Raw genomic sequence first — 24,605 nt, forward strand, 5'->3', positions numbered from 1 at the left:
AGATGCAGAAACCTTGGAATATTACTTTAACAGCCCTATGCTGTGGAGAGGGAAAATTAGAAAGTTTGTTTTTTTGAGCCCATACCAAAAGTGCATCACTAATAAAATGGAACATGGTGAGAAAACCTACCTGGTGGTCCTTGGGGTCCTGTGAGACCTAGGTGGGAAAAAAAAGGCAAAAAATCAAAGATTATTAAACAATTTTTCAAACAAACTTTGGGCAGAAGGAAGAAAATGCAGGATTACATTTGCTTAAAATTACAGCACACTAGTGGTGCAAGTCAACTTAGCTCCTGGTATATAAACCGAATGTTGGCTTCTAACAGCTGAAATTCTTGTTTGTATTGTTCACAATCCTGAGATCACAAATGGTCTAGATTCCCTTTATATTTTACTTTCATTGCTTTCTCACACTACAGAGATCCTCTGACAATATTAACTTCAAAAAAAAAGACCAGAAATTTTTGACAGAGATGTATCACTGATCAAGAAAACATTGTTTTTGTTCTCTGTATGGTTTTACCTGGCTCTCCTGCATCTCCAGAAGGACCTGGAGGGCCTCGGGCTCCTGGCATTCCCATGAGACCTGGTTCACCTAGGAGTACAATCATGTTAACAACCTGTAATTCACTGATTTATAATTATCAATTCATTCAGACCTGGTCACTAGGCATCCTGCAGCACTAAACCTATCATATCCTCATAGCTGAGTGGTTAACTATCAGCATTACGTACTTGGAGATGAACAGAAAAAAGTTGTGTAGCGAGAATGTTTACAGCCAGTTCCATTATATATTGTAGTTCTGTGCTTACAAGGTTAACTTCATATAGTTTTTCCAAGACAGTGAGACATATCCTGCAGCATAAATCTGTTGCCACCATCTTCCACTCCTTTTACAAATCAGTCGCCAGCCACATCAGAAAGTATTTGCTTTTCTATCTCAGAGGAATCTCTTACCTTTTTCACCTGGCTGTCCATCACGGCCAGCTTGTCCTGTTCAAAGAAAACAGATTGTTAGGGACTGCTGAAATATTAGCACAGTTGCCCTGTCCTCCTACAATGCAGACTACAGCCTTGGAAAACACAGTAAGTTGCATTGCCTTTGAATAAAACCTTAGCTGTAGTTACTGAAGATCCTGAAAAAGTTCACTTCAAAGTGTAAGGACAACTTTTTGAGCACACAGACTCATTTTAGCTATCTAGAGAGAAGGTTGGTGATCACAATCAATGATTCCACTCCCAAGTTCTTCCCCTGTCTGAACTCATAGAAACAAATGCTTAGTAGAAATTACAGTGACAAAAAAACAGCTATTTTCTGTTACACACCTGCAGGTCCTTTAGGCCCTGGCTCTCCTGGAGGACCAGGTATACCTCTTGAGCCTTGTTCACCTGTAATTAGATGACATAAAAATGAATCAAATCTCGGTGAAGATATAATTTATGACTGTCAGTAATACATGGTGCCTTGCAATTGAAAAAAAAAAACCAAACAGCACTGATAGGATGTTCAAGCTTTATGACTTGTGAATTTCTCTGGGCATTAGAAATGCTTGAAAGAAGTGAATGCATGGGACATGAGGGAGAATTTCCACCCACCAAAAATAAGATTGCTACCAAGGAGAGGATCTTTTTGATAAAAACATGGGTACAAAAATAAAATTCCTATAACCAGTAACATTTAATATTTTTTCAGGAAGCTAACTATCATTCGTAGGACTATATATATATATATATATTTTTTTTTTTTTAATTAAAACAATACCTATGTATATTGTACAAGCTAATACTTCAAGAATACAATCTACTGACCTGTCATTCCACGAGCTCCTTTCTCACCCTGATCACCTGCAGTACAGAAAAGGAAGGAGTCTGTGAGATTATTTCATTGTAAAATGTTTCCATCAGAGAACAAGTCTGCACTCTGATCAGAGCACAAATTAACAAGACAATGAAGAATACAGATAACTCTCATGAACAATACCCATATCTGAAGGAACCTAAAAAAAAGCGATATACCTTTGGGTCCTTGGGATCCAGTAGCTCCTTTCTCACCTGAAAGATATACAGATGATTAAACAATAGGTAGTAGCAAGCCAGAAGGGAAAGGAATTTCAGGCATCAAGGAAATCCACAGGGAAATACAGGAACTCTGCATCCAAGAAACTTCAACTTCCTTTCCTTCATTATAGCTCCATCCATCATTATAGCACCCAGACCTCATTCAGGCTTTTCTATTACCTGTCTCTTCTGTTTCTCAATCTTTGCTTGTAATCACCAAGTCTGATACTCTTCCCCTTTCCCTTCCCTTATGTTTTTCTCTGCCTCTCACATCTCAGCGTGCCACGCTCAGGTTAAGTCTGTTGTTCAGAGTACTGCTGGAGAAGAACATCAGCCAGTACCACTGTGACTGCACAGAGGAGTTTACCTTTAGCACCTGGGAGACCTGCTTCTCCTCTAAATCCTTGAAGGCCAGGAGGACCTGAAGAAAAATGGGATGAGGGAGTTAATTCATCCTACTCAACACTACAGAAGGCAAACTATGAAAAGCTATTGCTCCTTTTCTCTCTACTCCATAAGATGTCATAGCAAATAAAGGCAGCACTCACCTGGAGGACCTTGAGGGCCTGGAGAACCCATTGGACCTGTGAATACAGAACATGAATTTTCTTTCAGTAACACCGCAATCAGAAAATGAACAAATCACTTTAGTTTTGCCCAACAGCATCAACAATCAAGTAGGTGTTTAGCAGAACAGAATCTCCCCAGCCACTATAACTGGTATTACAATCTCTTGAAAATCAGGATATTGAATCTATACAGCTTAATTCTTTTAACACTTACAAAATGGTTTTCCTTAAAGTAAGGTAAAGAGATTAAAACCTTCCATCTTTGCTGGGATCTATGTTTCAGCTACAATTAATTCTTTTGATCCCAGTCACATGGACTGTAAAGGTGTAATGTTATTAGCACCCCATTAGTGATATGAAATGTATTATTTCTGAAAACAGAACAAGAACAGCTGGAAACATAACACATCTTAGAGATTGATGTTTTGGGAAACTTCTCTGCTGACCCCCCACTCTCACTAAAAATCTCCAGTTTATTGCTCTAAACGCTATGTGTAGTTATGAAAGTCAATTTTAGTTAAAATGAGGACTATTGATTCACTTTTCGTATTATTGCAGTACAACACAAACGAAGCAAGAATTTTAGAGTGTTCATTTCCTCCTCACAGAGCATCTAGTCAATCCGCTAGGCTCTCACTGTCTATCTTGATACTTACCTTTAAGGCCAGCAGAACCTGGGGGACCAGGTGGCCCTGGAGGACCTGCAGCACCTGCAGAATAAGAACATATATGGATCCCATAGAATATAACTGTAATATCATTTTTTCCATTCCCTTATCTTCCATTATTCTGTGTTCTGACAAGAGTCGCTAATAATCTTCTGGGTAATCTGCAGTTCAGATAAAAACACACAAACATGCACCGTACAAGAAAAAAAATCTCATCTTATTGGAATTTAGGACAAACAAGACAAATTTTGAAGCTTTGGGGAGGTGATGACCTTGATTCTAAGTGTTTTTGGTTCTTTCAAACTTAAGATTTGACTGTGCATTGTAGCAAAGGAAACAAACAAAAAGCCTTACTTGCCCTTTGCAAGCTTGACACAAAAACCCTTTTTGCCAAATTTGTCCATTCTGGGACACATCAAATATGAAATTTAGATTTGAATAATCAAAATCAAATTCCTGAAGTAACTGAAAGCTTTTGTCTATCTCTGCTTTACCAAAAAATCGGAAACCTAATTCCTACCTCTGTCTCCTTTTTCTCCAAATCCAGGTGGTCCAGGCTCTCCTCGAGGCCCTGGCAGCCCTTCTCGACCTCTTTGTCCTATGGGACCTTCCATGCCAGGATCACCTACAGAAAACAAAAGCCTTGTTAGAATAGTTGTCTTTACAGCAGACACTGGGCAAGGAGGATCCATGCCTACCTCCATGGTGGAAGGCAATGATCGCACCAAGCTAATGTCTGTAATTCCCACATCAATTATCAGTCTGCTTTGAGAGACTCAGCATTGATGGAGATGCTTACCCATGCTGCCCTTCTGTCCTTTCGGTCCTTCTGGTCCTTGGTGCCCCGCTGGACCAGGAATGCCTGGAAAGAAAAAAAGCAAAAAAATGTTCACAATCCTTATCTGTGTACTGCAAATGAATAGCCTGCAAGTTAGTGTAACAGAACCTGAAACCCTAAGGGATTCAGCAGCTGGTAAAGGATATACTTCTTGCAATGTGGGTACTTGAACAGGGATCTCTTTAGAAGAACACAGTACATAGAAGAGCACAAGAACATCATGCCAAGTATTCACATAGATGTGGAACTCTTTCAAACACAGCCTGGGATCTTCACACTCACAAATTAGACATGTTTAACCATACAGAAGTCAGGCTGAGACTTTGCTTATAACCAAGTATCTGTAGTTCAGCATCGAGGTATTAATCAAAGGACTAAATCTATTCACTATGTACTGACTCTTCAAAAAACCACTTGGAACTAGATTTGTAGTGCAAAACCTGTTCTTGTCAATGGTAACATCACTAATAGTCTTCCTCAAAGGGGAATTGTACTATTGCTCACCTGGGACACCGGGAAGTCCTCGATCCCCTACAGGGAGAAAGCGACAGTCAATTAGGAAAAAGTTTTCACCATTTTTCACACTGACTAATCTTCACCCCCATGTAAAAAAGAGCTAATGTTCTTGGTGTGTTTAGAGGTTCTGCCTTCCCACCAATGCCACATTGTATCCTTCGTATTTATGCAATAGATTGAATTATTCACGCTACATGAAATCCTCTCAAGCACACTGTGATTAAGCCAGGTATGGTTTCATTCCAGGAATGACTGTCAACCAGGTAAAGGAAGCTCCAAGGTTCAAAATGAGTACTGATCTCTCTCCTACTGTGACCTCTAAAATTGCTTTTGCCAGGAAAAGTGAAGTTAATCACAAGAAAACATGAAACACTGGATGCATCAGTTTCCCTGTCTAACTTCCACAGAACCTGAGACAGCAAGAAACTCACCTTTGGGACCCATGTCACCTGAGAAAAAGAGAAAAATAAAAATAAAATCAGGATAAATCCTGGAGATATTTCTCCTTTTGATGTTGTTTTCTTGTTGCTCTCTAGCCTTCAATAAAACATGAACAAGTTTTGGATGAATACAGACACTTCACAACTGCACAGTGCAGGACCAGACCCACCACAGTAGTGACATACAGGATCTGGCCTTTCAGCACTCTATAATGCATTGTGTGATTGGATTTTCAGTATTAATACTGTGTGAAACAGGGCCCTCTACAGTTTAAATGGCAAACCAGCTTCATGTTCTTTAAGCACAAACCAGCACCAATTTTCTCACTGCCAACTACTCCTAGTGGCAACATCCATTCCAAACTTGAGCACTGCCAGAACCAAGTAACAGGACTAGGGAAGAGAAAGACTGTAAGGCTGTACCTTTCATACCAGGTTCTCCTCTCTCTCCTCGGAAGTAGCCTGCAACAGGAAATGAAGGTGTTGATAGACTGTATTACACAACAAAACAGCTAATTGCTTTGCATACAAAGATTCCACTAATTGGATTTTGAGGCTGCAGACAGCACAGGCTGTCAAACACTGTGGGAGTAGAGTTTCATCAAAAAGTCTGCCCTTTGCCAGCCCTTGAACCGCTGGGAGTTACATGAAACTTCTGAAGCTGGAAAATGTGGACTACTCACTTTTTAGCCTGCTTCCATCAAAACAAAAGTAAATAATATTTCCCTTGCTACTAAAAGTAGCACAAGAAATAAGCTGTGGATTCAATTTTTCATGCAGTTCTTTCAAGTTGAAAAATTCACTTGCTACAGTAAACAACACATCCTGGTGCAGGATGGCATGCCCACGGCTTACCTTCTCATCCTGCTAGCTTTGGTGGATGCACCACCAGTGTCAGTGGCAGCACCCTGTGCCCCAGCAAAGCTTATCTGTGAGGACATGTGAGGGCTCTGCTTTTGAGAGACTGCATTGCAATCCAGAAGTCATTGTCTTTAGGCCCTTGGGAACTAAAATTCACTTGCTTCCCTTTAAATAATTTGGTCCAACACACCATCACAGGTATTTACTCTGCTCACCTCGTTCTATTTCCTTGTTCAGTCTGCTCTTCACCATCAACCAAACAGATTCTTCATTTTCAAAAGAGAAAGCTGAAGATGGTGCTGCACCACGAACAAACTCCGCTTTAGAAGCATCTTTTTCTAAATACGGATTTCCTTGGTTGACTGTCAGGAAGCTGTGATTTATTTTTTCCAGGTTATCCACACGAGATTTCAGTTTTCTCACTTCTTCCGCTGGAAGGTTAAAGTAAAACACTAGTAAAAATGCTGATGTAGGCATGTGCCTGAAATACCAATTTCTAATAGCAGTGACAAGGCAACACCACAACAGCTATGGACAGTGGATTTAGCAGGATTATTTCTGCAACTCCTTTTTTTTTTTTTTTTTAGCAGGGAAATCTGGAGTTTCAGTGACAGCTTTAGAATGTGGCAGTCTCTGAAGAGAAGAAAGACCTCAGGAGTTTCCCTACACTCCTCTCCCCAGGACTATACAATCCCTTATAGAAGGTTTATATTCGTTATTCATTCTTTCTGTCCAATTTTAATGTTTTGGTGGTGGTCACAATTCTGAGTACTGAATGTGCTCCTCTGGTAGTGAGTTACAATTCACTTGGCTTCTTTCTGCCCCATAGAACATTTTGCTCCTCCATATATAAAACTCGTTCCTGCAAGCAGAAGGAAGACCCTATCTCTATATCTTTCCCTTCCCTCTTCTCACCTTAGCAGCGTTCTTTCTCATCAACAAGAATACACAGAGGCAGGATTCTGTTCAGTTGCAAATTTAAATACACAGAGGCCAGTGACCCAGGCCAGCTTTAGCAGCCATTTCTTACCCAGAGCAATGAGTCCAAAGAGTAATCCAAGGAGAAGCAGCCATGCCAGAAGCAAACCCAGGAGCCATTTCCACCAGCTACAGCAGGAACCACAGGGACACCAGGATGGTGCTGATCCAACTGCACCCCCTGCATCACCATTCCTTATTTCTGAAAGAGGCAATTTCATGGTAAATAGCTCCTTAACTTCAGAGTAAATAATACCTTGAGAATAAGGACTCCAAGGTCAGATTACACAAAGGGCAATGGAGAAAAATCTTTACATTTCACTCTGTGAACACTGGGTGTTACTCTAATCCATGTGGAAGCTGTAGACAACTTCCCAATGGAATTCCAACAGGGTATAACAGACAGCACTTTTTAAAATAACTGCTGCAAAAACACAATTGCTCTGGAGTCAATTTGTTCTACAGTTTTGAGCTGCAAGTAACAGCAATAGCCAGAATGGTTTGATCCCTCTCCTCCCCACAAATCTGTCCTGATAGCAGGATGCACTCTGCTGTCAGCTAGCTGATTCTCTCTAGCAGTTAGGAAATGCCACTACTGCCCATTCATCCACAATAAAATCACAGGTAACACTTTCTGTGGCATGTGTTTTGCTCGTTACAGATGGAGTAGCCTTCTAAACATGCCCTACCTCTAATGTCATCACACATAGATCATTCAAAATGCTCAAGGATAACAGCTTTTCGTATGCTGTGCTCTGATGCTCCCTCCAATGAAAGTATAAATAGCACCATTTACCTGCATATGTTTCTTTGTCCCTTGTCGCTGCTGATTTCAGTCCTCCTGTCATAATAACAAAAGAAAATTTAAGTCTTTCCATACACCACCAATGTTGGAGCATGAGTTTGCAGGGTGAAGGTGCTAACGGAAGCAGAAGGAGGTAGCTCTCTTGTATTGCCACAAGGAAAAACTCATACCATTTGCATCTGATTTCAGGCCAGTATCTGCTGTGTAAGAGGAAAGCCCCTGCTTTTCTTTCTTCAAGGTGTCTTCTGCAAAGGATCCTAAATGGGAACAAAATGCAACCGAAAACATTACAACTGGAGTTCAATCGGGCCAGTCCTTTTCTCAGAGTTGAAAGGCACGGTTCTTATTAGGTAGCAACAACAGCTCTACCAGTTTAAGTCAGCTGCTGATCTATCTGTGGCTTTTGAAGTTCTTGAACTCCCGAGCTTTGAGAAATGTCCCAAGGCACACTCCGGAGCTTTAAAGGCAAAAAAAAGCTTCTGATGTGGTTAAAGGCTAAATGCCTGCCAGAGATTCATGGATGGCATATAGGTGTAGTGCCCTGAACTCTCAACTCCACAGATAGTTCATCAGGGTGCACGCATAGGTCTGTTCTTATCATACTCCAGTCACACTACTCTCACTTCAGCTGCATCAAAGTTTACTGTCTCCAGAATATGTCTTGCAGAGATGTTTCTGATTCATATCCCCCCTCTCCATTTTCTGCTCTCAGCAGACATATATGTAAGTCACACATCCCAAAGAAGAGAAATTACCTCCATTAAGCCCAGTGGAAGAGGCACTAAAGACTTTGCCACTATCCTTTGACATGACTAAGAGCTCCATATCCTTCTTTGCTGGGGCATTCTCCTTCTCTAGCAGCAAGAACTTGCAGTCTTTGCGCAGGAAGTCATCTCCCTGGGTGCTCAAGATGGTCCCACCTGGAATATTGGTGAAGGATGGGAAAGAAGAGGAGATGGGTGTGTATTAAGAGTTTTAACTACAAGGTACAACACACTTTTGTTCATCAAAACAGGGAGTCCCATTATGACTGGGTTTGCCACTTCTATGAGGAGACAGCAAAATACGCATCAGTCACTTGAAGATAAGAAGAACTGTGTGTCTTGTTAAACTTTAGAGATGTGTATTTCACTAGCATGGAAACAACTTCAACAGGACATGAAGAGTGTACACCACTCAGTTTACATACTGAAACATGTCTCAATGACCTCAAACACGTCCATTACATAATCATAGAAATTCAGTCTTAAGAGAGACATCCAAAGGTCATAAAAGCCGTCACATCTCAAGCTAAAGAGCACTGTTAGCAGAGATATTCCATGAAGCACAAAGCACTTTATATACACGGGAGCCAGGCACGGTTATGAGGCTTTGAACTGCGGCTTGCAGAGGTTGAGCTCAGTACAAATAAGGCTAAAAGTATTAATGTGACCACCTTTTTGCCATTAAGCAATATCAAATACACCTGGAAAAGATGAACCTCAGCCACTCAGAGATCGCAGGCCAGTAGAAAGACCTCAGTTTCTCTCATAAAATAAAACAATCAAACATCAAAAAGCCAACAATCTGATTATGCATAAGTGAGTTCCTTGATTTTCAAGTGGCCAAGCGTGATACATCTGAAAAACAATATTTAGGTGTAACCTTGCAAATATTTTGGTTTCAAATGAAACACAGTGTTGTGTGTCTTCTATCCAGTTACTTATCTGCTGAACAGAAGTAGTTACAGTAAAATTCTCCAAGCTACCATAAAGCGGGAGAGATGTGAATCAGGCCAGCTGATTTCTCATTCTGGCTCATTTACCTCCTTTTCAGAACACACTGGTAAGGGAGATGGCTGGTGACAAGTCATGCTCCTGAGGAACCACATGTTAGCACCATGTGGACGAATCTCTAATTCACTTTTATCATGAAATGATTGTACAGAGCTATATCTAAGCAACTGTGAACAATACACTCACCTGCTGAGGCAGAGACACCAGTACTATTCATGGTGTTTGTCTGAGAAGTGTTCTTCACCCCATATGCTGCAATGAAGAAATCCCAGAATGAAAAAGATGGAGGATAACAAGGTACCTACACACACCAGCCTCGGGCTATACACCATTCATTAACCTTTTCTCATTTGGGGCACCTAGTGAAACTCAAATGAGCTTGCCTTCCCAGCAAGCAAGTTTATAGTGCTTACACAAGCACTGGAAGCCACTCTTGTATGTGCAAAATATTCCTCAAATGTTCCTCAAAGTCTCCTCACATCACATTGCTCCACACCAGAAGATGCCAATAAAGGAACCTCTGTCAATATGAATATTATAGCCACCACAAAAATGGTGGGAGAACTTAGTACTCATTAGTGACTCCCTTATTTGCTTTATGCTCAAATGGTTTCTGACCTGCAGAAGCTGCAGTGGCATTCAGGGCTGAAGAGCTTGGTGACAGATTGTTTTGAACTCCAAACACTGCAAAGAAAAATAATGCAATGGGAGTTAGAGAAGTTCTGCAGTGCAGGTAGTGCTCTGGCTGAAAACAAAATAAAATCAGTGATAGTAATGATGACCTCAGAGAATCCTGTTGGTTAGAAATCACCCTTAGAGCTTCCAAGAAATTGTGTCAGCTAGCTGGAGGCATCACAATTCTAAGCAGTCCTGTTCAGTACCTTCCTTACAAAACATTTTTCCTTAGATCACCTTGCTGTATAAAATATTATTGGTCCAGGCCAATTAACAGTGACTATTTTAAAATATCATCTCAGGTTAGATTGGAAATCCACTCCCATGGCTGCGTGGACAATTCCAAAGGTATGGGACCTGGGAAAGCAAGTACATTTTGGAAACCTGTATGGTGTGGAGGAAGTTTAATGAGACAACTGCACACACTGTGCATCAAAGTACTGTCCGGAAAGAAGCTAACACTTGAAAGTGGTGCCTTCAGTACCAGAATCAGCATGGCAATGCCAATTGTAGTTTACAGACTGCTTTTATACACCCTGTTCTCCACCAATTCAGAGAACCTGCATGATGGCATTACACTGAGTAAGAAAAATGTGACTGTGTAAGAAAGAGAAGTACTCTTGTGACATGGAACAGTGTCAACCAAAAGTAGTAAGTCAAGTGAATTTAAGAGTAATTATAGGGAAAACTGACAGCAATGGGCCTTAATGGATTATGACACATTAGTTTAACTTCTAGGGGGTTACCTTGAGTTGTGCTGGGGATAAAACAGGTTGTTTCAAAAGACAAATTTCTAAACTCACTACCTAAATAAAAGTAGTTAGGACCTAATGTCAGCTATACAGCATATACCAGAATAAATCCTCTGTAACCAGAGAATAACTGTGGTGTGTCGACAAGCTGCTGACATACAGATGAGGAAAGAGGAGAAATAAAATAATATGGGCAATATTTCATTGCGCATGTCTGGAAGGACTGTGGCACTCTGAAAGTGTGAAGGGAAGAAGAGAAAAATCTGACCTGTTGAGGAAGTGCTCAGGCCTGTGTTCAGAGCATGACTGCTAGGAGCCAGGTTATTTGGAACACCAAAAACTGTAAAAAGAGGAAATGGAACATTATCACCTCTACAACCCATGGAAATTAAGAATAAGGACCACCTGAAAAAGTAGTTAGTACAGTTCTGTATAATTGCACAGAGGAAAGATATTGAAAATTGTGACCCAAACCACTCCTTTACTGAACTCACTAAGTTGAGAAAAACCTATATCGGACAAATTGCAATCATGAGATAACGTGAGAAAGCAAAGCTTTTACTAGTATGCTATTATAAAGTTTCTTGTGCTTTCTTTTTTTTTTTTTTTTTTACTGTAACTGCATCCCTGGCATTTGGAAGTGGGTCTTACAAGTTATAATCACTGCCAACACTGATTGATTAGATTTTAATGTTAGAGGTTCGCACAGTTAGGACTAGTTTTTCTTACAATTGGCCAAGATAATTCAAATTTCACTAGTCTAAAACTAGTTTTGATAGATAGTCTGGCCTCATTTAAGTAAATAATAAAGTTATCTTAACATTTCAGAGATGAATCAGGCAGTTAGGACAGTTGATCCTCACAACAAAGGACTTTCAAGTACAAACAACATAGAAGAAAAAGCACAGAATTACAGAAAAGCAGGGAATAAACAAGCCTATCCTCTCTGCCACCTCAGTTCTTGCCTCATTTTAATTCTTCTAAATGTACAGATAAGAGCACTGCTATTAACCCAGTTTCAGTGTGGAGTTTTGTCCTTATAGACTCAGAGGTCCAGGTAGCTTACCTGATCCTGTAGAGTGAGACATAGCATTGATCAAGGAGGAGCTCTGGCCCATGCTGTTATGGTATCCTCCAAGGGAAGACCCAGCAGGCAGAGTTGAGGACCATGTGTATGGAGGGAGGGCTGTATTTAGTATAGTTGTATCATATGTCCCCGACACTGTAAAAAATAAAATAAAATTAAAAAAACAATAAACAGTAGGGACTAGTCTTAAGACTTAGTATGCACTGTAGGTTTACATGGCAGAGAACTTAATTTGCCTTAAATTTCAATTACTTTTGTAGAGTCCACGCAACAACTCCAGGTTAATGTAGTATAACTGATCTCAAATGCCAGCTGATTACAGCCCACTTGAATTTTAAAAAATGGGATAAAGACTAACTAGATAGCATGACCATTCACAAAACACTTCAAGAAGATTTCATTGTTTACAGACACTATGATACTGCAATAAAACATTTAATGTACTTCGGTCCACAATTCTGTTAGTCCTGGATGAGGAGACCTTGAAATTTTGCTTCCCACATGCATGGCTCTGGATCAAAATTCCCAGTTTTAGACAAAATTTTAGCCATCAGAAGGTAAAAAGGCATTGTTTGTTCCTAGATTCTGGTGGAGAACAGTGGAGTGAATACAAACACCACTGCCTCAAGCACCACAGTGAGGCTTATAATTAATGAAAGCTAGTTAATTATATTACTATCAAGTTCTACTGATCTCTCAACCACCAGTATGGACAATAAATTGAACACAGAACCAAATGTTGTCTTCAGTGCTATTTTCATTTTGCTCCACAATAAGAAACCATACTGCTCTAAGACATTTACATAGAGCTCTTGTCTCTGCCAGAAGCACCTCTGAACAGTGTCAGCAGGATATGTCTTAATTTTATGGAAGTACACAATTCACCACCCAAAGATGGCCCTGGACAATCCTTTGGCATTTTGATCCTTTTTCTGTATCTGGGACAGAGACCATGCATTCATACTCTGATGTTCTTAACAGCTGAGAATTTTTATGGTAAAAAATGTTTGGAAGACTCCAGCATTGCTAACTATCCTCTGACACATACCTGACTGAGAGCTCTCAGTAACCATTTTTGTCTCCACCACAGCTTTTTTCGGTATTGGGAGGGTACTTGATGATGATCGAGTAGGGCTGCAGCTGGCTGATCGACTTCCTTTCAGTAAACGTTTTACATCATCCAACTCCGTCCCTGGCATGAAAAAAAAGCATCCAGATTTATCCAAAAGTCCTTGTTTCACTGAAGTGTAATCCTGCCCTGAGGATAAGCCATTCAGTGGAATTTACTCAGGAACATCTCAGAAGCTGTATTTTTCCGGAGGGCCACTGACATAACAAAACTTCATAGGTTGCATTTCAGGGACTAAGCTCAACTCTACTCCAGCAAGACCACCATCTAACCCACAGCATGTTTCCTTGTTCAGTATGAAGTGATAAATGAAAGTTCTTACAGAAGGAATAAAGAATGACATGCTGCTACCCATCATTATGAAGACTGGATTCACAAGACACTGCAGGCATATCTAGAGCAGTACCTGATTCCCCAGAGTATAAGCTATGGCACTTACATCTGCCAGAGGGAGATGCACTCTGCAGCCGTACTCGTATTTCACTCTCTGTGAAGAGAAAGAAGCAGATCATGAATATGGAATGCAATATATTTATGCCCTGAACTGAGAATGAATCTTTTTAGCTGAAGTGAATTCCTCCCTTCCTGATGTCTGTGCTACCTTGCTGCTCGATCTAAGTAGCACTCATGGCACCTATTAATTTCTTCTAAATTGGCCTCGGTGACTTTGTTTTAGGATTAGATTTTAATGGTTTTAATTATAGAGAGCTGCATTTTATCCTGTGAATGCTTCTGTTGAAGTCAATAGTCCTTCAATGTAATACTTTACTTTACCAAATTTGCATTGAATAAAACTCTCAGGTCACAATCAGACATTTATTAATCCAACAATCTTTCCAGGTACTCCAGCTTATTACTTACTGACTTTTATCATTCACCACAAGAGACTACAGCATTAATCTGATTTGTTGGGAAAAGCCTTTGAGCTTACTACCTACGAGCAAGGACATGTGACTCGTGCTCCTTGAGATGAAATCTGACGGTGCACACACTCTAAAAGAAACACTGGCTTTGTCATTCAGCCAGAGAAGCTGATTGATAGATTGAGACAATTTTCTGAAGTTACATGAAATGCTGAAGCTGTTTCTCTGGTATCTTGTTTTATTACATATGGCCTAGTTCTGCTGGGAGGGATGTACTGTGCTAGAGGAGACTGTGAAGATCTGAGGTAGAATAATTGGTAATTGTGGCATTCTCCAGAAGGAGAGTGCAAGAGCATACTTTGATTTATATCCACTGTCAAAATTAACTTGGATAAAATGACATTGTAGTTTTTCCTCAAGCAACTGGGAACAGATATTAAACTCTTAACAGTAATATAACCCTCCTTTCCCCAGTGCTGTTAATAAATTACCAGAAAAGCTAAATGATTTAAACAACACAGTTTCACAGTGAGCTCACTAAGTAGATCGCAGCAAGTCCATAATTTCTTCAGCCTCTCCTTACCACCAGCATAAGATCATTTCAGGGAAAGCCCTTATGGTTTCCAAAATAAATCTCAGGGAAAAACATGCATATGATTATTGTAAAAATACCAGAGTGAGGGTCATAGAGAATGGCTGGACTCAGTTCATGGTAGCGAACAGTTAAGATGATAAACTATGTTCTATGCCTCCAGAGTTCCAAGTCCCCAAGCAGACCCTACTTTCTGACACAGTGCTAACTAACCACCATGACATTTTCACTGGAGTCCTTACGCTGAGCTTGTTTAAGCAACTGTTCACACATAAAATGGTTCACAACTGCAGTGGTGTAAATCCAGGTACTTCATCATACTCAAGACTTAAACCACTCTGATTCTAGATAATGAGTAGGTCCATCTGACACACCCTGAATCACATCAGAAAAAAAACAGATTAAACTTCTAAAAGAAGAGTACCACTCACCTCGGCTTTGGCTTCGCCCTCGTGTGGATGCAGATGCTGTGAATATAAGAGTAAGAAAAGCTATATTAGGTTTTTACTGCCTTTGACACCTCTGAAAATGAATACATCGATCTTTGGATCTTAGTCTGGATGCAGAAACTCAGGCAGTAAACTTCTTTACTTGAGGCACAGCTGGGAGGCACTGAAACCTCAGTTTTTTTGTCAGGACTTCTTTAGACCATCTCAAGGAGTGTGCACCACCTTAGTATTCCTGTACTAATTGCTGTTTTTGCTTGCTCACATAAATGTTATTCAGAGATAATGATCTTGCATTTCAATAAGCCAGTAGGAAGATAATAGGCCTGTTCACACCATCAGCCAGGGTCAGGCACTATGAAACCCTGCCTTTATTCCCTAAGCCAAAAAGACATCCACATCATATTGCTTCTCTACTTGAACTGAATATAAGAAGCATCCCAGAGTTTAGACAGGGCAAACTCCTACCTGCTGACAATATTCAGTATAAATACAACACTTGATAGCCAGTTCATCTTTCCAATTACACCACATGAATATGTTGAAGTCTAAAAAAGAATAAGTGGTGGAGTATATCCAGAAATGGTTCGAAATCTTAAGGGACTGCACTTTCTTGCTTGGAGCTATTCCTCCAGGTATGGGGACAGCAGATGTTGTCAAGTGTCTTATGTTCTCCTGATCATGCTCTGTACCATGTTAGGGCCATCTAAAGAGTAGCTGAAGGTAGTAGATATGTTGCATTATACAGCCTCTGTTGGAATCTGTACTAGTTTGAGACTCTGCTGTCAGCTGCATTAATATAATTTCCAGTAACTCCTCTGAAGTCACAGAGTTGCACTGGCTGTCCAACATAGAGGCAACATGCAGAAAGCCACCATAGTCACCAACTCACATGACCTTGTCATAATGTTCAGAGAGACAGTTCTGAAAAAAACATACCAAATTCTTTCCTGGGGAACTCTGGAGAAGAGTTAGCACTGGAGCTCCCTGCAAATAACAGAAATGTGTCATTAATACTTCATAGAATATCATCAAGAGCTTTCCAAACATATTCCTGGTACCTGACTAATTCTACTGAGTAACAAACATCTCCATTCAAAAAGAGCTATTCAGGATTATATGAAATAGTTGCTAATGTCTATCAACAAATATATGCCACAACTCCTCTTATAAATTATGGTTAATATAAATAAGACTCAATCATTAAAATCCCTTGTGGCTTATTTCCCAGCAAGACTACTATAGATGGGACTCTTGTGCTATTCAGGACAATTCTGAATTAATGTGCTAAAAGTCCCAAGCGACCTCAGACTGCACAACATAGTGCCTCTTTTCTATGGCACATTCTGTGATACCTTCATATGTTGCATGGCGGTTGACATAGGTTTTTCTTTCAAATGTTGAGCCAGGTGATTTGGTGAGAGTTGAGCTAGGAGACTGTGTTTGTCTGTAGCCAGACGATGATGAATTCAATCTACCACTTCCACCTATTGGCAAAACAAAACACTCTCAGCAAACTGAAGATATGACCTGCACATACACCCTGTATGTCCTGAGTACTTTATGTTGGTGTCTGAGCTAGACAGATCTCCATTAATATCTCAGAACTAGACGTGGGCAAAACAGACCATATTTGAATCTAACTCTGGCTGTCGTCAGCATTCTCTGCAAAGAGGAATTTATCTACGTGGCTTAAAAATGACTTGTCAATGATTTCAATAACAGTGGCTTTTGGCTTAGGGGGATAAATGAGACATTTGTGCTGAGCAGGAGGACACCTGGCTCTAAATTGGCCTGAATTTTGGTTTGGATATAGAACCACCCATAAAATCCAGCGTTAAATGACAGTCTACAAAATCTTCAAGATGTTTAAACAAAATGCGGTAGTACTGGAGGATACCATTAACAAGGTGAGGGAAAGAAGAGATGAGCAAGCTTCCTTTCCAAAGCAACTACTAGCCCCAGTCTCACTTAGTCATGCCTTAGTCAGTCCATTTCCAGGAAATGTGACAGAGACATGAGTCAGGCCCAAGGCTGTTTGGAGATTATTAGCAGCTGTTGTGTTTAGACAGAGGAAAGTTTCCCTTCCTAGTTCATATCACTGCTGCGGGAAAAGAACTGGGCAGCCATAAAGAATGAGCAGTTTAAGGAAGGATCAGACTCTTGATTGGACTCTTCTATGGAATCTAACATGGAGTATGATCAGAGTGGCAGGACAAGGGTAGCTCTGTGATGAGGGCAATATATGCATGCCTATCAGCAGGATCAGACTGATCAAACTGGTTACTGTTTAACTATCATTGTAAAAAGAGAACACCCTTGTGATCCCAAAGTGTTTTCTAACTCATTTTCACTTCTACAGGGATCTATTTTGTTTTGCACCTTTTCCACTTAATTGAGCAAAAACAACTACGGTTGCAAGTGGACTGTTGGAGACACTCTGCCAGCAGAGTGGGAAAGCAAAGATAATCAAATGTTCTGCAAAACTTTAAGAAGTTCAGATTCTTTTCTCTTCCTCCACACACTGAAAATAACTAACAAAAAAGATGCAATCCCACAGAGTCATTTAAGTTAGAGCTTTGAGAGATGGACACAGCTTTCAGTTACACTGGTGCCAGTCTAGACTATTAGATTGATATCTGCACCAGAGTTATGTCATATTTGTCCAGAGGGGAGGTGATTCCACACTCTGGCCTTTAATTGAAGGAGCTGAGTGTATGTCAGGTCTATAGGGTATGCCTAATCCTCCATTTGAGCTTCCATACTGCACTTTCCTCCCTTTGACTCGCCACCTTTTCTGGAAAATGGAGAATGATCCCTGTAAGGATTGTTATCCAGCCTGTCCCAGTGTGAGAGAGGTGTGCCAGAACGCTGGGTAGAAAGATTATTCTTCAGAAACCTTCACCGTGACAATCTGACAGCTCAGCAATTAATGTTGCTAGAGAGGAATTGTCTTTATGGAGTAGATAAGTACTGGTTTAGCATATCCAGAAAACACACAGGCCACTCAAAGTGCTAAGTCCATGGATACCCTGACAAGAAGATACACTTATGAAATTATTTTATTCTACTCTACTATCATATTGTATTCTAACATCAGCAAGATCAACAAACATTAAATAAAGCCATCTTCTGAACAAAAGTGCTCAGAAAGACTGTGATTTGGAAAACTTGAATGAAGAGAAATTTGATTTCCAAATGGCTCGAGGACAGCTGGAAAAGTGTTTTTCAAAGGTTACTGAAAACTACCCTGAAATCAAGTTTTCCCTGCAGAAAATGAGAACTTTGCCATTCACTCACCCATCACCAGCTTTAAGGAAGGAATACCTTTGCTTTGAGTATTTGCCTTCTCTACTTTAAGAAGCCCCATTTTGCTCACCCCTGACCTGAATCTCTCCTCAGCCCATTGATGCTGTTTTTGCTTTTTGTTACTGATATTTTCACTCCTTACTTGAAGTCACATAGCTGCTGCTATGGGTGTAAGACCTCTTTTCTACTCCACTTCCTCCAGTGTGGGACGATGTCTTGAGTCCACTACTGCTCCCTCCTTCTGGAATAGATAGGACAAAATGAGATATTCTGTCAGGATTAATAATGAGAAGAACAAAAACACTACAAGACAAAGCAGAAGGTACCCAGAACTCAGTTTCAAGGACAGCTTCATGTCTGAAAATACATCAGAACTGCAGAGAAGTATCTCAGCAGAGCAGATAAGCATTCAAGATGCAGCTATGTAGTCAAGTTTTGATTCAGGCATGGGCTGGAAGATGCTCCTGCTAACTCTCATCATAAATGAGATCATGCAATCACTTTTCAACCCTACCACAGAATAGACAGTTCTGCCCTATTTGATACACAGAGGCAGAAATAACCTGTGACATTTGATACTATGCAAAGGGATTCACTTGCGTTTGCAAGCACAATAAGATGTAGGCCAGAGACTCATCACTTCTGATGCTTGTTCTCAAGAAACAGTCACCACTACTATTCTACTCTATATCTGGGTGTACACTCTTGAACAGCCAGGTCTACCAGTCTTAGCAGATTGTGGTTTTGCTACTGCTCCTTCTCTACATCAACAAGGATTCTGGGAAAAGTATTTCTCAGAATAGCTTAAGTGTTAGTATTTCTGCACTGATAACCTGCTGCACCCAGGGACTTACGAAAGTAATGAAGCCAAATAACACAGAAGGGCAACAGTGACAAAGCAGAAGTAATGCAGTGGATTATAGTTACTTACTGGGTGGTAAAGATGTCAGTCTTGTAGTTACTGTCTCTGTAATAACTGAGGAAAGAAAAGTTATTATTCAGAAAGTTACTGCAAATTCATCTAGCCAGACAAGATCAACGTTCCACTTCATTCCATGGAAGAGCATGAATTATTCAAATAAGATTAACTCATTTAAAGATAAGTCCCTTTAGACTATGTTGCCTGGGGACTGTATGTTTTCAAACTTCTGTCATGTTACAGTAACTAATGCATCACTGCCATGAAAGACTTTTTTCTTAAAAAAATTCCTGGAAACAAGAAAGTGGTATTATTTCAGGGCACTCCTGAGCCGCAGCAATTGCTCTACAAGTGAAGCCCAGGTCAGACTCCTTAGTAGCTTTCTATAGAACCTGCTTTAGCAGAGGGGTAGGACCAGACAATCTCCAGAGGTCCCTTCCAACCCCTACAATTCTATGATACCAACTAGCTAATTCTGTCAGCAGAATCCTGTTTTACCCTATTTTCACACCAAGACAAGAAAGATATGTAATAAACAGTTTGTAGACCATGCGTGGCATTTGTCTCTGAAGCAGGAGAATCCAAATGTCTGCACTACTGGCCAAAAATGTTACCACAGGGCAATAATTTCTGGTTAAACAATCAGGTCATTGTACAAGTCTCTAAATGCCTTTTCTTGCCCTGTTCTATCCTTTCTTTTGACTTTGACTGAAATAGCAAGGACAGGTGCAGAATTTAGTTCTGGATGCCTGGTCAGCATTCAACCCCTCACAAAGTGTCAATATGGTTGCCACATTTTTGGAGTGTGATCCAGTCTCAGGATATGAAAAACATTGTCCTTACGTCTCTCTGTAACTTCTGATCCATCTTGCCTCGTTTTCTTCGTTACAGAATCCATATCATCTCCACCTGCAGGGAAACCATAAACACAGCACTCAGAGCTTTGTGAAGAGAAGATGACAACAAATTGCTACAAGTCCCATCAATTTTCTCTCTTCAGCAGAACTGCCTGAAATTCATTAATGTCAGAGAGTTTGAAGTATCTTTCCAGAACCATCTGAGTACTACTAACAGAACAGCAACATGTCCCTGCAAAACTAGAAGCTACACAACGCATAAAGGCTGAAACAGTAGGAGGGGCTGTGAAGCCAGCAGGTGAGCTAAGGGTAACCACAGCAAATTCAACTAGAAGTGGACAAGTTTAGATCTGGATTTACATGTGGACTTTGTTGCCACGGCCTTTAGTCGGATCTCTATAAAAATATAACAAAACCACAGGATTGAAACATTAGTCCTACACACCTGTTCTGTACAGAAATCAACAACATAGGATTAGAAATGCAGACATGTTCGTGAGTTCTGCCTCTCTTACCTATACACAGCACTACGAGAAAAGCATAAACAGAAATATCATAGCACTTCGACAGTACTACAGGGCATTCTCAAGTTATATTGATGCTAAAGCCATAGAACTGACTTGAGTGGAAAAACAAACAAACACCATGAGAGGTACCTTTAAACCAGCTATTTTCAGCAACAAGGAACTTAAGGTAGGAAGTGCTTTATCTTGTTTTACAAACCCATGTCTGCAGCTATGGAATCTGAACTAATTTAATGCCAGCTCAGGTCAGTCTATACAGTTTTGGAGTTGCTGCTGTGAATGCCATGTATATGCTTCATGCTCGGATCCCCCTCAAGTCATACTTATGTATGACTTGAGGCAGAGGAATGACTGTCCGCCAAAGCAGGAGAAAAAAACAAAGAAACACTATGTCTGTGGAAAAGAAACAACAGAAACTCAAGAGAAAACACTCCTGTCAGAAGGAAATATACAGTTGCTCACTCCTATTTTAAGAGAACATTTCATCTTGCACAGCTGCAAATGATTCAGAGATTTTAATTTGCATAGAAAGTGATAATAAGTAAAAGTTCCCCACTGCATTCGATGACTCCAAACCGAAAACTCAATGGAACAGAAAACAACGCTAAGTGTAGTTTTCACAGGCTGAGTCTAAAAGGTTTGGGGCAAAACTCCTTCCAAGCTACGAAAGTCTGGCTTGAGGAAGAACACAAAACTGTCCCTCCAACTACCATTCAGATCTGGTCCTCATGACTCCACTTACTCTTCTGCACTTCCCATGATGCTATGTTTGTATAGCCCACACATAGATGATGACACAAGGCAGGAAGCAACTGAGAATATGGAGGAACATATGAAGTACAGATTCAGATCTGCCTTTGAATAGCACCCAGTGTTTCCAGAGCTGGAGAAGAACAAGCTGAATGCAGGAGGTATGCCATCAGGCAAGCTACTTTAGCTCACACCTCCTACCACAGACCACACTGAACTTTACAGTGAACACTCAGCAGGGCCCAGAGCCCTCAGCCCTGCAGCATGGCTAAGCAGCCTGGCGCACAGTGCCAGGTCCTTACACAACACTGGCAGCAGGACAATACCCAACCCTTAAAGCATTTGCAAACACTGGGGATTTCCAAGGGATTCTCCAGAAAACTGATTCCAAGGCACACGCAAGATTAGAGGTACATATGTCAGGGGAGCTCCTCCTTAAGCAGGATTCCAGTCTCCTGCACTGGAACGCCTCCTGGTCATGCACTCCAGGAAGGCAAAGGCAGTACCTCTGCTATTCTAAAAGCACATGCTGAAAGTTGCTGTCTGGATGTCAGCAATTCTGGCTTTGCCAGCATCTTGACAAGGAACACAGCTTTATATTCAGAAACTATTTCTCTACCACTTCGTAGCTCCAGAATTTCCCTTTTGCTATTGAGAAACTGTGCTGGTTATGGATGCTGTACCATAGGCCAGTACCACCACTGAGTGAACACATCTGTGTCCTTCCTCCCCTTGAGAGAGGGGAACATCATGCTCTGATACCAATCAGAAAAAAATAAATAAATAAGAAGAGATTAAACAACACCTTTGAAGCCACACATCCCATAGCTCAGCCCAGCCCTGGCACACAGTGCATTCTGATCTTGCACATGTTTTTGCTGCGTGAATGCAAAAGCCAGCCCAGGTTCCTTAGGCTGACTAAGCTTGATTTCCATTATCTGCCAGGACTGACTCACTTCACCAGCTCCTCCTACCTGGATTCACAAAGATGTAGCTGTAGGCTACATGTAGCTGTAGGTAAAGCAATAGCGCTGTAGAATCAGAGAAGTCTCCAGCAGTTATTCCAGAGCGATTAACAGGAGCTCATGAACTGCGATCACTCACAAATAGTGGAGGTGCCCAAGGCAAGAAGACCCTAAAGCTGGTTTAACTTAAGCTGGGGCTGAAGTGTGCTAGTGGCCCTCATAAAAACAGAGAACTTGCACAAGGAATCAGAAGAGCTCTTATGAGACCACAGTTGTGCACATTGCTTCTCCTCTGTGCAGCACTGAAAAGCAGGATGGTGAGAACAGCCCAACTTTACAAAGCATGTTTAATTTCCACTTTCCATATAAGACCAACGCTGTCAGATAACCTCCTGCACCTCCCGTTCCCATTTGCTGCAATGCAGGAAACTATCGAGGATGCTAAAGCAGTCTGAGATGGAACACTCCAACTTCTTTTATTATTTTATAAGCTACATATTACGTGCGTGCAATGGCAATAAAATTTATTACAAGCATTTTTCAAAGGGAAGGGGAAAAGCTACTTTATAGCCAAGAAGACTATAATATAAAAACAAAAGCAGGTACATTTCAGATCCTTTTATTCCTTCACAATGTCCCTCCAGTTCTCATGTCTGAATGCTGCTACACTCTTGCAGCACATCCTTTCAGCTCTCTTCTCCCTCCATCAACACAGCTCATGTAGTGAGACACTCCTTCAGGAGAAAGAGGCACCTGCAGCTGCTAAGATGAATTAAACTTAATGTCAGAGGAACCTTTTGATCATAAATAATGTGAAACAGTAGATACCTCCAATGTCATTGATAGCATTAACAGCAAATGCCACTGTCCTGGAATTCATAGGATTGGTTAATTCTTCCACCTCACAGTCTAGGAGCCTGACCATCTCATTCAGCATTAAAAGCTATTTCTTTCACTTCCAGTTACTCAACAAGAAGCAACATAGCCAGAATAGATTTTTCTTCCTTATAGAAGATTCCAAAACTGCTCATTTGGTAGGTTCCCTCAAAAGACTCCAATGTCAGGGAAGCAAGATAAATGCAAAGCTTAGATGTGCTGCAGGACAACTCACAGCCTCAAAGCCATGCACCAAGTTGGTCAATCAGCCCAAAGGCTGCAAAAGAAGACAGATGTTTTACCATCTTTTCACAGTGTTCAAATTGCTAAACATAAAATAGAGAGAGAGAGAAACAAAACAGTTCCTAAATCAGACTCTTCTGACTTACTGTGATGAAGCTTCAAAAACACTTTTCAAGGCCTCTTAACTTTCTGTGACAAAATATGGCCCAAAGTCCATAATGAATGACTCATGGCTGATAAATAAATACAGCTGTATGGCACAATGCAAAGCCTGTCCACAGCAAAACAGACTTAGATTCAAAAGTACCTCCTGGCACTTTCAGGAATTATTCCTTCATCTTACATTCTGATGCCACCATTTGAAGCTTCAGTTTGCAAACATTGTTTTTCCATCACATTTCAGATCCTCTCAATTATAAAAGTAGCCAACAGATGATGCACAATTCGCCACACTGCTGCCCTTATAGAATGGAGAATATTCACAGTTGACTTTATCTATTTGCATGGTAGTTTCGCAAAACATAATAAAACTCTACAATGAACTTGGCTTCACATTTCTTATCTACCAGCAGAAACGCCCCTTTAGCTCAATAATCAGTTTTAAAAGCCAAGTTCACAGACAAAGCCAAAATCCAAAAAGATCCAGCTCTACCACAATCTTAATTTTACACTGTATTCCCCCATAGAAGAAACATAACACCTCCACTATTTTGCCTGAGAATACAGAACCCTGCAAGGAATCAGGAAGAGCAGAAATACAAGACAGCCTTTTATTCTGTTTTGTTTTGTTTTTCAGCAATGTAACTTACCTCGTATGCTTTGGTAACTGAACTGAAAATCTGATTTTCTCCTCAACCGTTTCCTATATATTCTGCCACCTATACTATCATGTCCCTCCAAAGATGTGTGGAATCTGAGTGATCATCCAAAAACGTTCAGCTCTTCTTAGTTTAACCTGTTTTACTCTCACCGTTCTTATGCTTTTCTATTCCCCTGCTCTTAAACAAGTCCTGACAAAGGTGTGTCGTGGTTTCCTGCCTCACCCTACCCTTCCAATTACCTGACACTCACTGGAAAAAAAAAGTCTGCCTCCAGGAGTCAAACTTCAC

General features: G+C 40.7%; 1 protein-coding gene across 1 annotated transcript in view; it reads right to left on the bottom strand.

Annotated features, from left to right (window-relative positions):
• COL17A1 (collagen type XVII alpha 1 chain) overlaps positions 1-24,605 on the bottom strand; it is a 39,616-nt gene extending 15,011 nt beyond the window's left edge. The window contains exons 1-32 of the mRNA XM_015867033.2: positions 24,306-24,605; positions 20,125-20,190; positions 19,294-19,338; positions 18,505-18,603; positions 16,409-16,540; positions 15,993-16,040; positions 15,039-15,074; positions 13,592-13,639; positions 13,072-13,215; positions 12,003-12,158; positions 11,205-11,276; positions 10,128-10,193; positions 9,696-9,761; positions 8,490-8,654; positions 7,905-7,991; positions 7,726-7,770; positions 6,982-7,131; positions 6,167-6,382; positions 5,514-5,552; positions 5,082-5,099; positions 4,639-4,665; positions 4,096-4,158; positions 3,817-3,921; positions 3,285-3,338; positions 2,608-2,643; positions 2,427-2,480; positions 2,018-2,053; positions 1,811-1,846; positions 1,328-1,390; positions 959-994; positions 524-595; positions 131-157 (exon numbers count right to left, since the gene is read on the bottom strand). Coding sequence (XP_015722519.1) covers positions 131-157; positions 524-595; positions 959-994; positions 1,328-1,390; positions 1,811-1,846; positions 2,018-2,053; positions 2,427-2,480; positions 2,608-2,643; positions 3,285-3,338; positions 3,817-3,921; positions 4,096-4,158; positions 4,639-4,665; positions 5,082-5,099; positions 5,514-5,552; positions 6,167-6,382; positions 6,982-7,131; positions 7,726-7,770; positions 7,905-7,991; positions 8,490-8,654; positions 9,696-9,761; positions 10,128-10,193; positions 11,205-11,276; positions 12,003-12,158; positions 13,072-13,215; positions 13,592-13,639; positions 15,039-15,074; positions 15,993-16,040; positions 16,409-16,540; positions 18,505-18,603; positions 19,294-19,338; positions 20,125-20,179 — 2,296 coding nt within the window. The 5' untranslated portion in view covers positions 20,180-20,190; positions 24,306-24,605. The remainder of the gene's footprint in view (positions 1-130; positions 158-523; positions 596-958; positions 995-1,327; positions 1,391-1,810; positions 1,847-2,017; positions 2,054-2,426; positions 2,481-2,607; positions 2,644-3,284; positions 3,339-3,816; positions 3,922-4,095; positions 4,159-4,638; positions 4,666-5,081; positions 5,100-5,513; positions 5,553-6,166; positions 6,383-6,981; positions 7,132-7,725; positions 7,771-7,904; positions 7,992-8,489; positions 8,655-9,695; positions 9,762-10,127; positions 10,194-11,204; positions 11,277-12,002; positions 12,159-13,071; positions 13,216-13,591; positions 13,640-15,038; positions 15,075-15,992; positions 16,041-16,408; positions 16,541-18,504; positions 18,604-19,293; positions 19,339-20,124; positions 20,191-24,305) is intronic.

Source organism: Coturnix japonica, chromosome 6 (genome assembly GCF_001577835.2).
Source record: "Coturnix japonica isolate 7356 chromosome 6, Coturnix japonica 2.1, whole genome shotgun sequence".
Lineage (NCBI taxonomy): Eukaryota > Metazoa > Chordata > Aves > Galliformes > Phasianidae > Coturnix > Coturnix japonica.